The sequence below is a fragment of the Malurus melanocephalus genome, unplaced genomic scaffold, assembly GCF_030028575.1.
Source record: "Malurus melanocephalus ecotype Western Australia unplaced genomic scaffold, MMel_1.1 scaffold_221, whole genome shotgun sequence".
Classification (NCBI taxonomy): Eukaryota; Metazoa; Chordata; class Aves; order Passeriformes; family Maluridae; genus Malurus; species Malurus melanocephalus.
This window is the reverse complement of record NW_026623453.1, coordinates 79570-95473: the sequence shown is the minus strand read 5'-3', so window position 1 is coordinate 95473 and position 15904 is coordinate 79570. Positions and strand designations below refer to the sequence as shown.

Here is a 15904-nt window from a genome sequence, read left to right as displayed (position 1 = left end):
TGTCACTATTTAAAGCAGCCTGATTTCTAAAATCTTTGAAACTGGGTGTAGTATAATCAGATTCTAAATTCTTAATCCAGTAAAATCCAGTTGGAATGCTGGAATAGCATTTTATAATGGYTGGTCGTGTTCTTGCTTGCTAGGAATTATAAATATTTGAACTGATGTCAGGTTTTAAGATGGTTTAATTTTTTAAAATACTAATCCCTGTATTAAATTATCACTCTTATTTTTATAGTCATTTTTGACTGAGTTTTTTTTGCAAGGACATTAACAGAGCAGCCATAATTCATTTTCCACTGATACACAAGTTACTTTATTTTACTTGCATATGAAGTTAAATGGYTATTATTTTAGTGCCAGCCTTTATAGATCTTTTATTCTTCATCCRTTCTTCATTAAGAGTTTTCTGAATGCTATTTAAAAGCAAAAAAAAATACAGTAAATTGCATTTAGTACCTTAACTGCTACATAGCTTAAATCCATGTTTGACTAAAGGTTAAGAAAAGGCACTTGAAGTATTTGGTTGTTTTAATTCTGTTGAGCCCCTACAGCCTAGTAATTTTTGAGACCAGTTTTCTTGGTTCACAATTTCATCTACTCTTTGTATTTTAATTGGGGGAAGGGACACATACAATCTCTGGCATTACAKGCTACAGTTGTATTAATAAGCTGGAGAGGATCAGGACAAAGCCTTGAGCAGCACCTTGTGCCTGGTCATGTCATTGGGAGCCACAGCACAGCTMTGGTGCATGGCAGCCACCTCTCCTGCCATTGCCAGCACATGGCTAAGCCAGAGCTCAAGCTCAGCCAGGGCAGAGAGCAGCAAGATTTTTTACTGTGAATAAACAGAGCCATTGGGAATGTCTGTGCTGCCACAAGATTTCCAGTTAGCACCAAAATTATGAACTCAACATTTTACTTCTTGACTGGTTTTGTAGCTGTGTCATGCCCTGAGTTCACAAACAGTGACAGTCAAAACCAGTCACTAACGTCCTCACTTAGGAATATTTAACTCTTGGGACCCAATTAACWGGCAATTAGCTGCACCAGAAGCTGCTTCATTTACCATATTTCTGCTAAATAAATATATAAATAAATATCCACAATGAGTTACATCATCACCATTATTGACATAATCCACCTCACAGTCAATTTCAATTTAAACAGTCTGCACAGAACAATTCCTTTTGATTAAGCTTTTTTGTTGTTGTTGCCAAACAGGATTCTCAATTATTTATAATATTTTGTACTGAAATAAGATATATTTATTTGTAATGCCCAGGCAGGATGCAAAGCTTCRGCATTTGTTTGTAAGAGAACTGTTTTAAGCAGTGACACAGACTGTCATCCTGTTGGCCTGGGCAATATCTACCTAGATGTGGGAGTTCTGAGAGGATGGGAGAACTTTTTGATTATTATTCTATTCTCAGTGAAAACTYCCTGTATCTTTTGTTGAGGATACAATATACCAATATACCAAAAGAGAGCTGTACCTGAAATCAGATTGGTCTCAAACATTCAATTTAAAAGAAAAGTCACATTTTCTATGGCTTCTCTACATTGGCACTGGGGAAAACATGCCAGACTTGCCCTTCGTAGCTGATATACCCAGACACATACTCAGACCATCTGTCACAACTGCAGCAATGAAACACCCACTATACAGTTGGGGATATAASCTTTGATGACTACTGTGATTGACTACTGTCTTACTAATTCCTATTCTGATTCAAAAAAGATGGGATGCACCTCCACAGCAATGCTGAAGGAAGCAGGACACCCAGTTAACACAGGCATTCCCTCTGCCTGCCTTTGAACCTCAACCTCCCCACCTCATTACCTGCAATGGGTAATGCTGCCTGACCTGTCTTGAGTGTGGAGTGCCATCTCCTGAGGACAACAAAAATAAAAAGCTCTATGAAAAGAGCTCTCCTCTGTGAAAGCTGGAGGCTGGCAGGATTCATATGCACGAACCATGCATAGTTTTTYAGAAATGTTGCCTTATAATCCTTCACTGAACAACTAGTTGCGAACTAATTTATCTGACTGTGGCCATAAAAAAAATGGCACAGAATTTCTTTGTTGTTAATACGTCACTTTGTAGGGGAAAGAGCTACTTAGACAAATTACTGACCCATTCAGAATTTCAGATATACAACAGATCTTTAAAGAAATGTATAGGCAATGAAAGGCATGACTGATATTTTCTTTGTTAACCCACAAAARATTGCTTGGTTTTATCCAAGCAAGACCAAATATGGTCTCTACATTTAATAACTAATTCCATTCTTACAGAACTGATGGATACTTTCAACAGGCTGCAAGATCCATTATTTTTTATAGTCTATGTGGACTGTGTGCTGCAGATAAATAAAAGATGCCCTAAGGATTTTGCATGCTGAGTGAATATRTCAAGTGCTACCAAGTCCCTTTATTTTCTCACAAGCACAGTGATACTGTTTTTCTTCAAAGTGCAGTTCTTGAAGTGTTTCGGTTCAGGTATTGTTTAAGAGGTGAGTTTCAGTTCTCATAGTTATWTTAAAAAACATCAAAATCCCATATCTGACCCCAAATGCACTCTCATAGTTCAAAAGCCAGAGGCAAACTGGAAATGCTGCATTTTTCAACAAGCCCCATGTGCTAATTTTCATATCACTACCACAGTTCCCAAATGGTTTAGCTCTACATGAGTTGCTGACCTTGGAGCAAAACTACATGCTGTGTGTCTATGGCTGGTCTGGGAAACCATTCCAAGGCCAGGTCACAAAAGATCTTAAACGTAATTACGTAAACAGCTGGAGATTTGAAAGGATGGGGGTTGGCATTCTCTTCACAGAAAAACCAAGTTTGGGACCCACTTGCACTAAACCAGAGATGGAGCATGGCTGATAGGAGAGGTCAGACACTTCACAYCCCTGTTGCAGCAGCTGTTTGGGTTCACCCAACTCAGGACAAGTGTAGCTGTTGGGGCTGAGCATGCAGCTCACASAGGACAGGCTGGGCTCATCTGCRAGTCTGTCTGAGCTGGAAACAGCCAAAACTTGCCTTGTTTAGGGAACATACTTTCTAGGTGCAACTATCTCAAGGTGCAGGACAAGGACAGGCAGTTTTCTGGATGGTTCTCTCATATAAACATTCTACTTTACTAGCAGCACTCTCTCTTGACTGGAGAGATACAAAGACAGATATTTCTTCCTTTTGTTTTTTTTAATTCCCCTCCCCCGTTTCCTATTTTTCTAGGATGTGAAACCTGCTCTCAACATTGTCCAAAAAAAAAAAAAAATAATCATGACACTGGATAAGATCTCAGAAGTGATATATATATTTCAAGATATTTTACTTGCCTTCTGTGTTTGGTAATTTTCTAAAATTACTCATAAGGGTTAGGAACATAATTTTTAAACAAAAGCTGAGGTTGACATGGTGTTGTCATATCAGCTAGTCCATATGATTTTGAAAAGGAGAAAAAAAAGGCAACAAACACCAAGAAACAGGAGATGACAAAATACCATGCTGTGTATGGGAAAGTGTGTGTGTTGAATTTTCTCACCCCAGAGCTGCTCACCAAATTCCCTCCAGTTCCTGCTGACAAAGACCTCCTGAAAACTGCTTCTCATCCAACTGTTTCTGACATCTCATTTTCTGGAGCATTTGAGTATTTCCACCATACCTATTTTTAAACACATACTACACCAGCTTAAGTGAAGGTACTTTTTGGACATATTTACCAAATTCATGGCACGTTCCCATAAGAACATTTTGTTGTCAGAAGAGCTGTAGCATTTCCACTCCTACTGCTGTGAATTTTGCATACGTTGTGAGTGCAAAGTAATAGGAAATCCATAATTAATTTGGAAGATAATTTTGCCTTATTCTTTGTTCATTCATGAAGGACATTACATTTTTTAAAATATGATTAGCTACTTAAATCCTGTTAATGTTTGTATGAAAGAACTATCCAGAAAGCTGCCTGGTCCTTGTCCTGCTCCTTCAGATAGTTGCCCCCAGAAACTGTGCTCCTTAAACAAAGAATGTTCTGGCTTTTCCCAGCTCAGACAGACTTGCAGATGAGGAGGACTGCTTTGACAAGTCTTACCATAACAGGAGGTCATCATTCTAAGCCACAGATACCTCCTTCCTGCAGTCATTTGAGTCTGAGAAAGAGCCCTGCTGCCAATGCCTCTCACTGCCCATCACCCGGGATGCCAGAGACGAGCCATACCCCTTCCTGGAGGCAGAAACACAAAGCACRGAGAGATACAGACCATTGGTAATGACAAGTGCAAGCATTTAAAAAACACATCATCGACTGTCTGTTTAGACTGCATGCTGGCACTGCTGTGCCAGATCACTGCTGCAGTCAGCCCTCAGCTTGGTGACCAGGACTCAGCCATCTCTTCCTGGGTTCATCACAACATGGCCAGATTTCACTGCTTCCCATGGTGCTGCTGATGCTTATCTCTTCACTCATTTACCCTTCCCACCCCATGGTAGGTCTGTCCATCACACTGCAGCAGCTGAGCGGGTACAGAAAGCCTGGTGTGCCACCAGCTCAGCCCCCGCCAGCACAAAGCCACAGCAGAGCTCAGGGAAGCACCCTGCCAGCACCACTCAGCACGGATCTGCAGAAAGACACTGCAACATTGGATTTATTGTCCATTATCAGTTTTGATTGTATCCTTTTTTCATGTACTGACAAAATGGAAAGTGACCCAAGGSATAGGGGTGGAAGCTCTTACTGAGAGCCTGCTGAGGGATGGCCATTTGCATCTGTTCTTCACTGCCAAAAATAGCAGCAAGCCTGAACTAAAGTGAACAAGGGTACTGAGCAGGAAGAGAGGCATGAAAGGAGCCAGGGGACTCATTTAGGGGCTATTCTGTCTTTGGTRTTTGTTTAGTACTGGAGTGGCCAGAAAGGAACATGGTTCCATCCCAAAGAGGCAATGGAAACCTACATCTATTTTTACCAATCTATTTTGGTAAAAAACATTATGTGAATTTTAGCATGCATCCCAAAATGCCCGCAGCTCCTCCCAAAAGTGCAGTGTTTTCAGGTACTTTGATCTGTGAAAAATGGAGACACATAGGTATGTATGCTGGCAGGTAGCAGATCATTTTCAAGGGGCTTTTGTAACTCAAGGCCTTTCTCCRTTGTGCATGAGTACAATTGTTACAACTGCAGTGCACACCACTACAAAAGACTCACAAGAYCTCCCCTCCACGCCCTTCTCCATCCTCMTGGCCTSCTCTGGRCACTCTCCAATAGCATAATGTCTTTTTTGTGCTGTGGTGCCCAGAACTGSCCCCAGCACTCGAGGTGAGGCCCTGCAAGCCCAGAGCAGAGCAGGACAATCCTCTCCCCAGCCTGGCTGGCAATGCCCGGCCTGGTGTCCCCAGGACAGGGATGTCCCTCCTGGCTCCAGGGCACTGCTGACTCAGATCCAGCTGCCACTGMCCAGGACSCCCCCGTGGTCCCTTTCCATGGTGCTGCTCTCCAGCCTCTCCTTGCACAGTCCATCCACACAGCCAGGGCTGCCCCATCCCAGCTGCAGATCCAGCACCTGCCCATGTGAAACCTTCCCATGCTTGGCCATTGTCCATCTCTCATTTGCTGAGGTCTCTCTGCAGGGCCTCTCTGCCCTCCAGGRAGTCGACAGCTCATCCCAATTTAGTGTCATCAGCAAACTTCCTCAGTATTCCTTTGAGACCTGGGTCCAAATCGTTGATGGAGATGTCAAAGATACAGGACTGAGGATGGAGCCCTGCAGAGCCCCACTGGGGACAGGTCACAGACCTGATGTCACCTCATTCACTGTCACCCTTTGTGCCCAACCTGTGAGCTAGTTGCTCACCCATCATGTAACATGCCCTGGCCCCACATGAAAAAAGAGCACCTGTGGTATCCAGCACTCCTTTTCCATACCCAGCAYTGCGTCAACTTCCTTCATCTCAATTGTTTTATATTGTCCAATAAATTAGTCATGCCACATTATAACTTTAAAATTTATGGCTGATGACTAAGCAGCACAAGCACTGCAAATACAAAATGTTAATGGATTTCTGTTATTTCAGACTTCAATATTACTGCTTCAAGCACAATCTTAAATCCATCCTTGGTGGCAAGCACACATTTTGTGCACGTCATTAGAGACAGTGCTACTCTTTTTCTTTTTTGACCTCCCAACCTCCCTGGAAATAGGCATTGACTTGTTCAATTCCTCTTAGGAGTGGATGAAAAATCTTAATTATGAAGTCACTTCTAACTCCTTTCAATAAAACACTTGGGCATGGCAGGTGAGAGCAGACAGTTGTGCAAGCTGGGCAAGTTCGCGCCAGAAAACTCATGGATCCGCAGCTGAGACTTAGCATGCTTCAGCAGAGCTGAGCACACACTTACCATCCTTGATTGCTGATAAATGGCAACACTTTTGCCAGGGTATAATCAGAAAAAGTGCACATGCAAAATCTGAAATGGGTAGCATAAGGGGTGGGGGGGTGGGGGGGGCTGTCTTATTTGGTTGATTTGAAGGCTGTGGGCTTGTTTGCTTTTTTTGAATACACAAAAGCAAAAGATTTACTTTTTTACACCACGTTACTAACCTATTGTCCTTTCCAGGTAATATCATTGGTTCTGGGATCTTTATTTCACCGAAAGGAGTTTTGGAGCACGCTGGCTCCGTGGGACTGGCTCTCATTATTTGGGTGCTTGGCGGCGGTGTGGCTGCCCTCGGCTCTCTATGTTACGCTGAACTGGGAGTCACCATCCCCAAGTCGGGAGGGGATTACTCCTACGTCACAGAGATTTTTGGTGGGTTAGCCGGGTAAGTACCCTATTTCTATAAGCTAATTTGAAAACATTTATGTTATGTATTTTATGTATTTGGGAAAGCCATGTGACTTGGAAGAGATAATATTTGTCAATAAAAATGCTTTAGCAAAATCAATCTTTCTGTTCTCTGTYAGAAATACCAAATTGCCCCTCTGCAGACCTTCCAGTGCTGCTTTCCAAGGGAAGGTGATGGAGGATTTCACTTTCACTGACTCAATAAAGCCTGTGACAGAAAAGAACAATGCTGTGTCCAAGTGATATTCCTGTGCTCCAGTCGTGAATGATCAGTGTCTTGTCTTGAAGAGATTTACCCATCAGAGAGGCCAGGCTGGAGATACTTTGCTACAGAAATAAAGCAAAGCTGCTTCACTTACTGCAGCTGTACAGGATAATGAAGTGTTGTGCACACAGAGCRGGGGAAATGCTACTGAGGGAATGACTTCTCTTTGAAAATACTACTAATGGAGTAGTGTGGCTTAGGGAGGAAGGGACAAGTGATAGGAGTCATCTTTCTCATTTCAGTGTACACTTTTTCATGTATTCAACACAATAAATTAAGCTGTCAACCTGTACTCACAGGCTACTAGAGAAGCACCGGAATGTTCTGACCAGCTCTCTCATTGMAATTAGAGAGGCCATACTACATGCTGGTGGTTTAGTTGAGAGAAATAAGCAACAGAACAGAAAACTAGAGAAAGAGTAAGGAAAAAAAACCCAGAGTATCCCGTCTCATGTGAGATGGAAAATGAGCTAATAACAGTTGAGCTGGCTGCTGAGTATGGACAAATGAGAACAGGCATAACACAGGCACTCTGTCACCCTGTCCCATWGGCTGCCCTCTCATGCCACAGTGCCACACAGGAACGGGGCACAGCCCATTACAGACATGCTAGGGCACAAAGTACATTTCTGATGCTTGTCAGACTTAAGCCATTGCCTTATGCTGGTTTATGAAGTCTGTGTTTCTTCAGCTGATGGAATCTCTCCTCTGAATGCTGTCCTRCTTTGCACAGAAAATTACAGACAACACAGAACCGACTGAGGTGACAACATTGGCTTGGTTAACCAAATCTCAATTCCTCCTCACTGAGGTTTGTTCTCTCACGGGGGCAAGAGTTGCACAGCACTTCCCCACTGCCTGCTCACAGGAATAGTGTCAGCAAGCAGGGACCAGGGAAATGAGAATATAGAACCCCACAAGCAGTCACAAGTGCCATCCCTGGAACATCACTGTGAAGGAGGCCAGAAACATCAGATTTTCACAAAACCAAAAAAATTGTGCTTCTAGGAGAGAAAATGAAACTGCTTAGAAATCAAGTACAACTAAATCTAGCTTTACATTGTTCCTCAGCTCACTCTGCCACATTCAGTGAACTTACCTGGCCCCTGCAAGCACCAATCTATGCAACTGCTCTAATAACCACCACACTAGGTGATTGCTGGCTGCCCAGCATGTACCTGGGGCAAGTCTCACCTTCCAAGGCAGGAAGTTCTGCTTGGGCAGCACTTGCTTGTTGTCCAGGCTTGTAATGCAATGTAAGCAACAGCAAAACAGCACAACCTGTCACCTGAAGGGAAGCAATGCTCCCATTCTTGCTGGGTAGAGACTTCAGCTTTTCTCTCACCACAGGCAGTTGCACACAGGATCCAAGATGAAAGGAGCCTGCACTGTGCCTCCCCTGAGATAAAAACCACTGCTTCTCTCATTTTGTTTGATTCTACAGCAACATACATTAAACACAGCATATAAACCTTTAGTGCATCTGCCTTTCCAGTGCATCTGACTTTCCAGTGCATCTGACTTTCCCAGTGACCAGTCTGGATGGTTTGGTCTACTCACACAAAGATGTTTGCTATGAGAGCACCCACCCAGACCACAACATCTCCACTTCTGTTGTCTTGTCCCTGTCTCCCAAAATCCTCCTATTTATTATGTTTTCCTGCATAAATACAAGGCACAAAGAAGTACTATTTGATGGTAACAACCACCGGAGAACTAGATGCCCCAGCTTCTATGTTGTGCAGTATTGACTGTTGAATGTATAACTTTTTTTTTTTTTTTTTTAAAAAGCCACATTGCTAGGTGTGATGTAAGTAGGTGAAGGGAACAACAGAGGCAGGACAGAGCTGAGCTGGCAGGAGCTGTGGCTGCAGAGCAACAGCCCTGCTCTGAGTCCAGCACAAGGACAGCACTGCTGAAAAGTGATAGTGATGTAAAATCTTTATTGGAGATAGCAGAGACACTCCCCAGCTCCTCTGGCCAGGGGAGAAGGAAGAGATGTGGAAGGGTTTCAATACTATTAGGCTCTGGTCTGGTACCAGACTCCTACTTTCAACTCTATTTAGAAATCATTTAAGTTTCAAATAGCATGTGTGTGTGAGCACACAAACTGCAGGRCATATGTCACAGCCTGTGCTGCAGGAGCCATGTGAGCACAGCTCTTCTTCCATGCATATGGGCTTGCAGCATGTTATTTGCCCATGAAAAGAACATTACCCCAAACAGTAATTTAGAAGCTTAATATGTATTCTTGCAGAAGACAATGAGTAAATGAATAAATTCAGCTTCATGAAAAACCCTCTAATGTGTTTCTGATCAGTACCAAATGCTGAGCAGTAACACTGCAGCTGACACAGCTGCTTCACCGACAGAGACCGGTGACTGGACATATGCCCTTATTAAAATCAGTCAGCAGAGAGTTTTAGCCAAAGCTTTTATAAGCGTCACTCTAAACTACAAGTRTAACATGCCTCAAATAAACTTTTATGTTTCTTTTTTGTTATTGAAAAAGTCTGAATTTTCCAAAGGCAACAAGYCTTTCAACAATGTAGGATAGCATTAACAGTATTCAAACTGGCTCCAACTTACTTAAGCCTACCTTACTTAAACCTAGTTTTTACCTGAACTAAGATGAGCTGTAATATAGCACCTGTTTCAAATTTTCTTTGCTAATGATGCACAAGTCGGGTACACTGAAATTTTATATTTTCACCAGCTGTTTTGACTCCAAAACATTTAATATCTAATGCGAGATCCTTGTGGGGTTTCGTGGGATGTGCAGGCACATCTCAAAGATGTTTGAGAACCAATTTCTCCAAGCCTACTAGACTATTTAAGACCCAGATCGAACCATGCTGTTTATTTCTTTCCACAGATGAAGAAATTAGTATGCAGAGATACCTGCAAAAAAAAAAAAAATTTTTGGTCCAGGGATGGCTRGCACTTCACATGAATGCCACACATTCCCAAGAGCAGCACATGGCACCACTTACTCCAGCCTGTTTCTGAAATGGGGGTATGGGCTCTAATTAGACATTATCTCATTCATATGCACTGATGGCAGTGCCACTGATGGCAGTGCCATTAACTTCCATGAACTTTGGATCAGACTCAACAACAAGATAGAGCAGAGGCCATCCAGTCAGTAGCTAAAATACAAGCAGAAAGGTTATTTTACCAGCTCTTTCACCACCAGCAGTGCAGCTCAGATTTCTCTCTGAAAATTCCAAACCAAAAATTCCAAAATTCAGAAAAAAAACCCAACCAAAAAACCAAAACCAACYAAACAGCTACATCTTCCTTTTTCTTTATATTCAGCTGTCTCAAGCCTGTTCTAAACACCAGATCACTTCTCAATCAGGAACAAGAGAATATTTAACTTCTCATATTCTTCTCACAACATTCTCAATGCCCTAGCTCAKTCCTCAGGGTAATGATTATGCCACTTTCCATCTGAAGAACAAAGTAATTCCAGGAATGCCATGCTGTCATCACCCCTTCTCAAACAAATACTGTCTCTCCGCAAGCCATTCCACTCAGGAACAGCCATTCCCAGCCAGCTGGGTCCCCGGGTGCCCATCCTGTCCTGGCAGCTGCTGGCACTGTGAGTACAGGCATGTGCCAGCGGTGAACCCGGTCCTCACAGCKGGTATTTTTGGGATCTGAATGTGATCTGAATGACCAGCGTGGAGATCTTTTTCTCAGAAATAGGTTTTGATTAAAAGTTACCTGTAGAAACAAGATAAAATTGGGCCTACMCCTTGGGCAAGGTTCCTTCTTGTTTCACTGCCATTTCTCTTTTGAGCTTCACATTTGACAGTGCAACTTTGTATCCGCCTGCTAAAATTATRCATTTGCCTGTGTTATCAATCCTGCATTTCAATTCCACAGCTGTCAGAAATAATCCATTCCCATTAAACTATATTCTACCCAATACCAACTCTACCTCATTCYATACTACAACATAGAAACAAGGGCCAGTTTTGCCTGAAACAGTGTTTTCAGAGTCATTCTCCCCACTGAATRTTTTTACACAATCCTCAGCCTACAAAATTTGTATGGGTGAAGGTAAACATGACAAGGAAGAACTGGTTGCTTCTTCAAAGACTCTGCCATTCGACAGCCATACACTACAACTTTATCTCAGTCAGCATCATCARTATCCTAATAATATTCAGCAAATGGTTATTGCAGTCTTTAAGTCCTATTTATTCTTCAGTGTGGATCAGCTGAGTTAGCAAGCAGGATCTGCAGAGCTGCCCCAAACKGGGTACATCGTCAACAACAGCACAAAGCAATCACCAGAGAAAACTGCTCTGAACCACAGTGAAAAACATTAGAAATCAAAAAAGAAAGAAAAAAATGTCACACAACAAAATAAAGAAAAAGAAAAAWACTGCTGAGTTTGTTGTCAAAAATTACAGTGACAGTTGGGAAGGTATCCAGCTCTTGCATGAGTCTGGTTTACCAAATTAACTCTGGTAACTAATAATTACCCCGTACTTCTCAGGAACAAGAAGGCAAAGTGAAGGATGAGACTGAGTGACGTTTACCCTCTCAGCTGAGGAGCACTCAGCAAGCAGKACTCCCTCCAGGTTAATGGCACAGAGAGGGGATCCCTCAGCTGTGCCAGATTTACAGGGCTGGAAGCAGGGAACACTGGGTAGGCACAGCCCCTTAAAGAGTAACCCATGTAACATAGAAATTATACATTCTTATTTGGAAATATAATTTCAAATCCTCATTTGTGTTGGGCATCCCTGCACATTACATTTGTGAACAAGCAACACGTGTGTATCTGTGTGTGCATATACATGGCAAGAAAAGCTTCACTTTATTCCAATGACTRCTTCTCACTATAGAAGTAACACTTCAAGTATTTTTAAAGACTAACTAGATCCACTGCTGCCTTCTTGACTTTTTTCCCTTTGCACAGAATGAGAAACCAAAATACCTCACGCTTTATTTGCACAGATACCTTGTTGGGTGCAATAACCTTAAGCTACAGCTGGAGACAAACAGCCAGCCCACTGGACTCCAGCTGAGTGATCCATCACAAAATACTGCAGCACTAATCTGCCCTGGCCAGGATCAGAGAGCCAACACCAACAGTGACAAGAAACCTCCTCACTGACCAGCAAGAAACTGGAAACAGCCCCAAGAGTGCAGCTGCTGCCTATGGCTCAAGGTCCTGCCAAAACCCTTTAGACCTGCCTTCAAAGTAGGGACTACTGTCTGCTGTGGTAAYGTGCTAGCCCAGGAGCAACAGAACTCCTTTCATATAGACACACAGAGTTAAATCAAAGCATTCCCACCAGCCATAATCTTCGGACTTCTAAGCATTTCTACACCATGCTTTACTTTACAATGTTTCATTTAAAATCCAGATTGTGGTAAGAACATGGAAAAAGGGATGAGGAGAGTCACAAGTAGGTGATTGTTAGGTGTGACCAGGATGAGGGTGCTCAACCCTGAGTGTTGTGAACAGAAGTATTGCATAGCTGAACATGTGTTATCTCCTCCAGCACAGCACCACCACTGCTTTCTTGTGCTTTTTCTTGTCTTTCCAGGTTTCTGCTGCTGTGGAGTGCAGTGCTTATCATGTACCCAACTAGTCTGGCCGTCATTGCACTGACCTTCTCAAACTATGTCCTGCAGCCCGTCTTCCCTAACTGTATCCCCCCCTATAATGCCTCTAGGATCCTCTCCATGGTGTGTTTACGTGAGTATTTGCTTCTTGTACACACCTAAATCTTGCCCTGGTTTTACAAGGGACCACTTGAGGGGCCACTTCAGCCAGGCTGAGGTCAGGGCCACAACTCCAAAGGCCAATGGGGAGGTCCCAGGAGAGGCACTGTGACTGGTGTGGAATGGTCCGTCCCTTTCCACTGGCTTGCAGCAAGTACAGTGGCCTGGAGCGAGGCACAAAAGCACCCGAATCCCTACGGGTCCAGGGARAGTGATGGCAGGAGAGCATGTGGGATGGGACAGTGATGTGTTCCCTGCAGAGCCATGGGCTGACTACCACGGTGACAACCACCCTTTGAGCCCTTCCCCTCCCTGGACTGCTTTCACATTCACATTCACAAACATGAGTGTGCAGGAAGCAGCGTGCAGCCRGCTCTGCATTACTTACAGAGCTGGGAAAAGCAGCCCATAAGAAGATGTTCACTGTTTCTGTGAGGAGGCAATGATCCCGGCACACAGAGCACTGCTCAGGCACAATTATTGGAGCTGGGGAGAGCCCCAGCTGGCAGCACCCAAGGGGTGAAGGCTGATGGCTGCCAGGGATGCCCCTGCAGCTGGGAGTCTCCTTGGGAAAGGCAATGCTCCTCTTTACTGTTGTTCCTGGCCACCCYAGAGCTCCCTGCAGGAACATGTGTGTTTTTCAGTATTTTGTCTTTATGTTCTTAAATAATTTCATTTCATTGAATTCAGTCTTTTGCTCTCCAGTCCTCCTGACCTGGGTGAACAGCTCCAGTGTGCGATGGGCAACGCGTATTCAGGATATATTTACAGCAGGAAAACTCTTAGCCCTGACCCTTATCATTGTTGTGGGCTTCATCCAGATATTTAAAGGTACTCTGTGAGACAGCTCTAACACTATCATGGCACTGTTGATAGACTTGATTTTTCCCACTTACTGCACTGTTTCCTCCTTACAAACTGACCTCAAGGTGTGCTGCATTTAGCCAAGCTGTGGAGCTGCTTCTGTGGAAAGCATGACACAAGGGAGATAACAGCTGTAGCCCCTTTTACAAGTCCCTTTCCAGCCCACCTTTTAGGATTTGATAGAATAAAGGAGAGTAGCTCACAATGTTGTGGAATAGTTACTAAAAATTTTTAATGTGTTGTGCATTCCTTGAATTTGAAGTGCTCTGGATGTAAAATGAATAAGCAGTGCTTTGCCTAGGGCAGGGAGATATCTGCCTCATTTCAGGCACTAGTCCCAATTTCCTACAAAAAGTCAATAATAAGATTAAACATAGGCAAAAAAGTCTCACTTATTGGAAAGCAGAAAGCACAAAAGAGTTATAATATTTTTATCATGTGTATGATGAGTCATATTAAGGACAAAGAAATATGACATTGATGAAGAGCAGAAAACCTGTTTTCTCAGTGGTAATAGTCCCAGTCTTGACAAATCTCTCACCCCACAGACATTTTCTTTTCAAGTATTTCTACTAAAAAACACCAAACCCTTGAAAAAGAAATTTGCATTAAGAGCAGGTAGGAATTGACACTGCCAAGGATCCACCCTCAGACAGTGCAGGTTGAGYGTGTCTCATGAGTTGCTGCAGCATAAGTGGTGGTGAAGGGTGCCTGTACAGCACAAGCTGCCTCAGCAGGACACTGTCCTGCAGTAAGCACTGCAATTGCTGTCAGCCCAGTTGTGACACAAAAAACAAGAAGTCTTAGTTCTAATAAAGAATAAAGAATAAAAAGCAAAAGCTTACCTATTTTAATGTGTCTGAGGTAGGTAGGCRTGGCTTAACTTCTTGCTTGCACTCTCTATGCAGGAAACTACAAAGAGTTGACACTAAGCAACGCATTCAATTTTTGGATGACTCCATCTGTGGGCCATTTAGCATTAGCTTTTCTTCAAGGGTCCTTTGCATTCAGTGGCTGGAACTTCTTGAACTATGTAACAGAAGAGCTGGTTGATCCCCGCAGGCAAGTATCCATTTCCATGACACCCACATTTTCGCAAAGTACTGAGACATTGGAGCTATCTGGTAGTATTACTCATTTTGTAGGACGCTGCAATGTCATTCCATGTCTGTGGAACCAGTCTTTCTAAAGGAGAGAGATTTTTGTTTAGAACAGATAGCARGCAAGTTATAGAAACACTGAAATTTTGCAGACATTGCACAAGGTATTAACTGAATCAAAGCAGCCTGTACCTTTATGTCACTATTCAATCATATTCAATCTTCCATAGCAGAAAATTAACCGTAGATGAYATAATGCACAAGTATCTACTGGGAGAATCTTTAAAGAGTCATAAAAAAGTTAAATTATGCTGGAAATTGCTTTGCTTTTTTGCTCAAAGGTCTCCTACAGACACCTGAAAGAGAAGATTGGTTGTGCAGCAAAAGTGGCACTCACTGCCCCAGCACAGCTGTGAGCACCAGCCTGCCAAAGCAACTGACATTGGGTCACTGCTGATCCTGGGTACAGGAAGGGGCTTGGAAATGTTTTATCACAAACAGGCTGAGAAGGCTGGAGGGAAAGAGAATTTTAGTTTAGCAAAGCTCAAATGTTTCAACAGTTCTGAGCTRATGAAGTGGAATGACAAATATCAAGAGCAGCTCTTGCAGTGTTAGTAATTTCTGTGCATCCAATGCACACAGCAATTAAACAAGAAATTTAAGCTATTACAGCTTCAGTGGGAATGACTTAAACCTACAGCCTTATGAGGCATCTCTGCACACCGGTGAGTGGCAAAGTCCATGTTCAGAGATCTCAGCAGGAATAAAGGAAGTGTGGTAATGTGTTTCCTCAATAACCAACAATATTTTAATGGACCAACACAATTTCAAAGCTGAATAATAAAAATTATTACTTAAATAAGGTAAATATAACCTTAGTTGAGAAATTAGGAGAAAATTGAGCGAATGGCTTATTATTATTATTATTATTATTATTATTATTATTATTATTATTATTATTATTATTATTAATTTTTGCCACCTTAGAGGAGAAAGTAAAGTATTAAAAAAAGATTGATAACCAAAACCACTTTTGTTCAAATTCACAAAGGTTAAACATGCTTTCTAAAACCTTTTTTC

General features: G+C 42.6%; 1 protein-coding gene across 1 annotated transcript in view; it reads left to right on the top strand.

The window, feature by feature from the left end:
* SLC7A10 (solute carrier family 7 member 10) overlaps nt 1-15904 on the top strand; it is a 38381-nt gene that overhangs the window by 15485 nt on the left and 6992 nt on the right. The window contains 4 exon segments of the mRNA XM_057374290.1: nt 6620-6824; nt 12683-12834; nt 13566-13691; nt 14633-14786. Coding sequence (XP_057230273.1) covers nt 6620-6824; nt 12683-12834; nt 13566-13691; nt 14633-14786 — 637 coding nt within the window.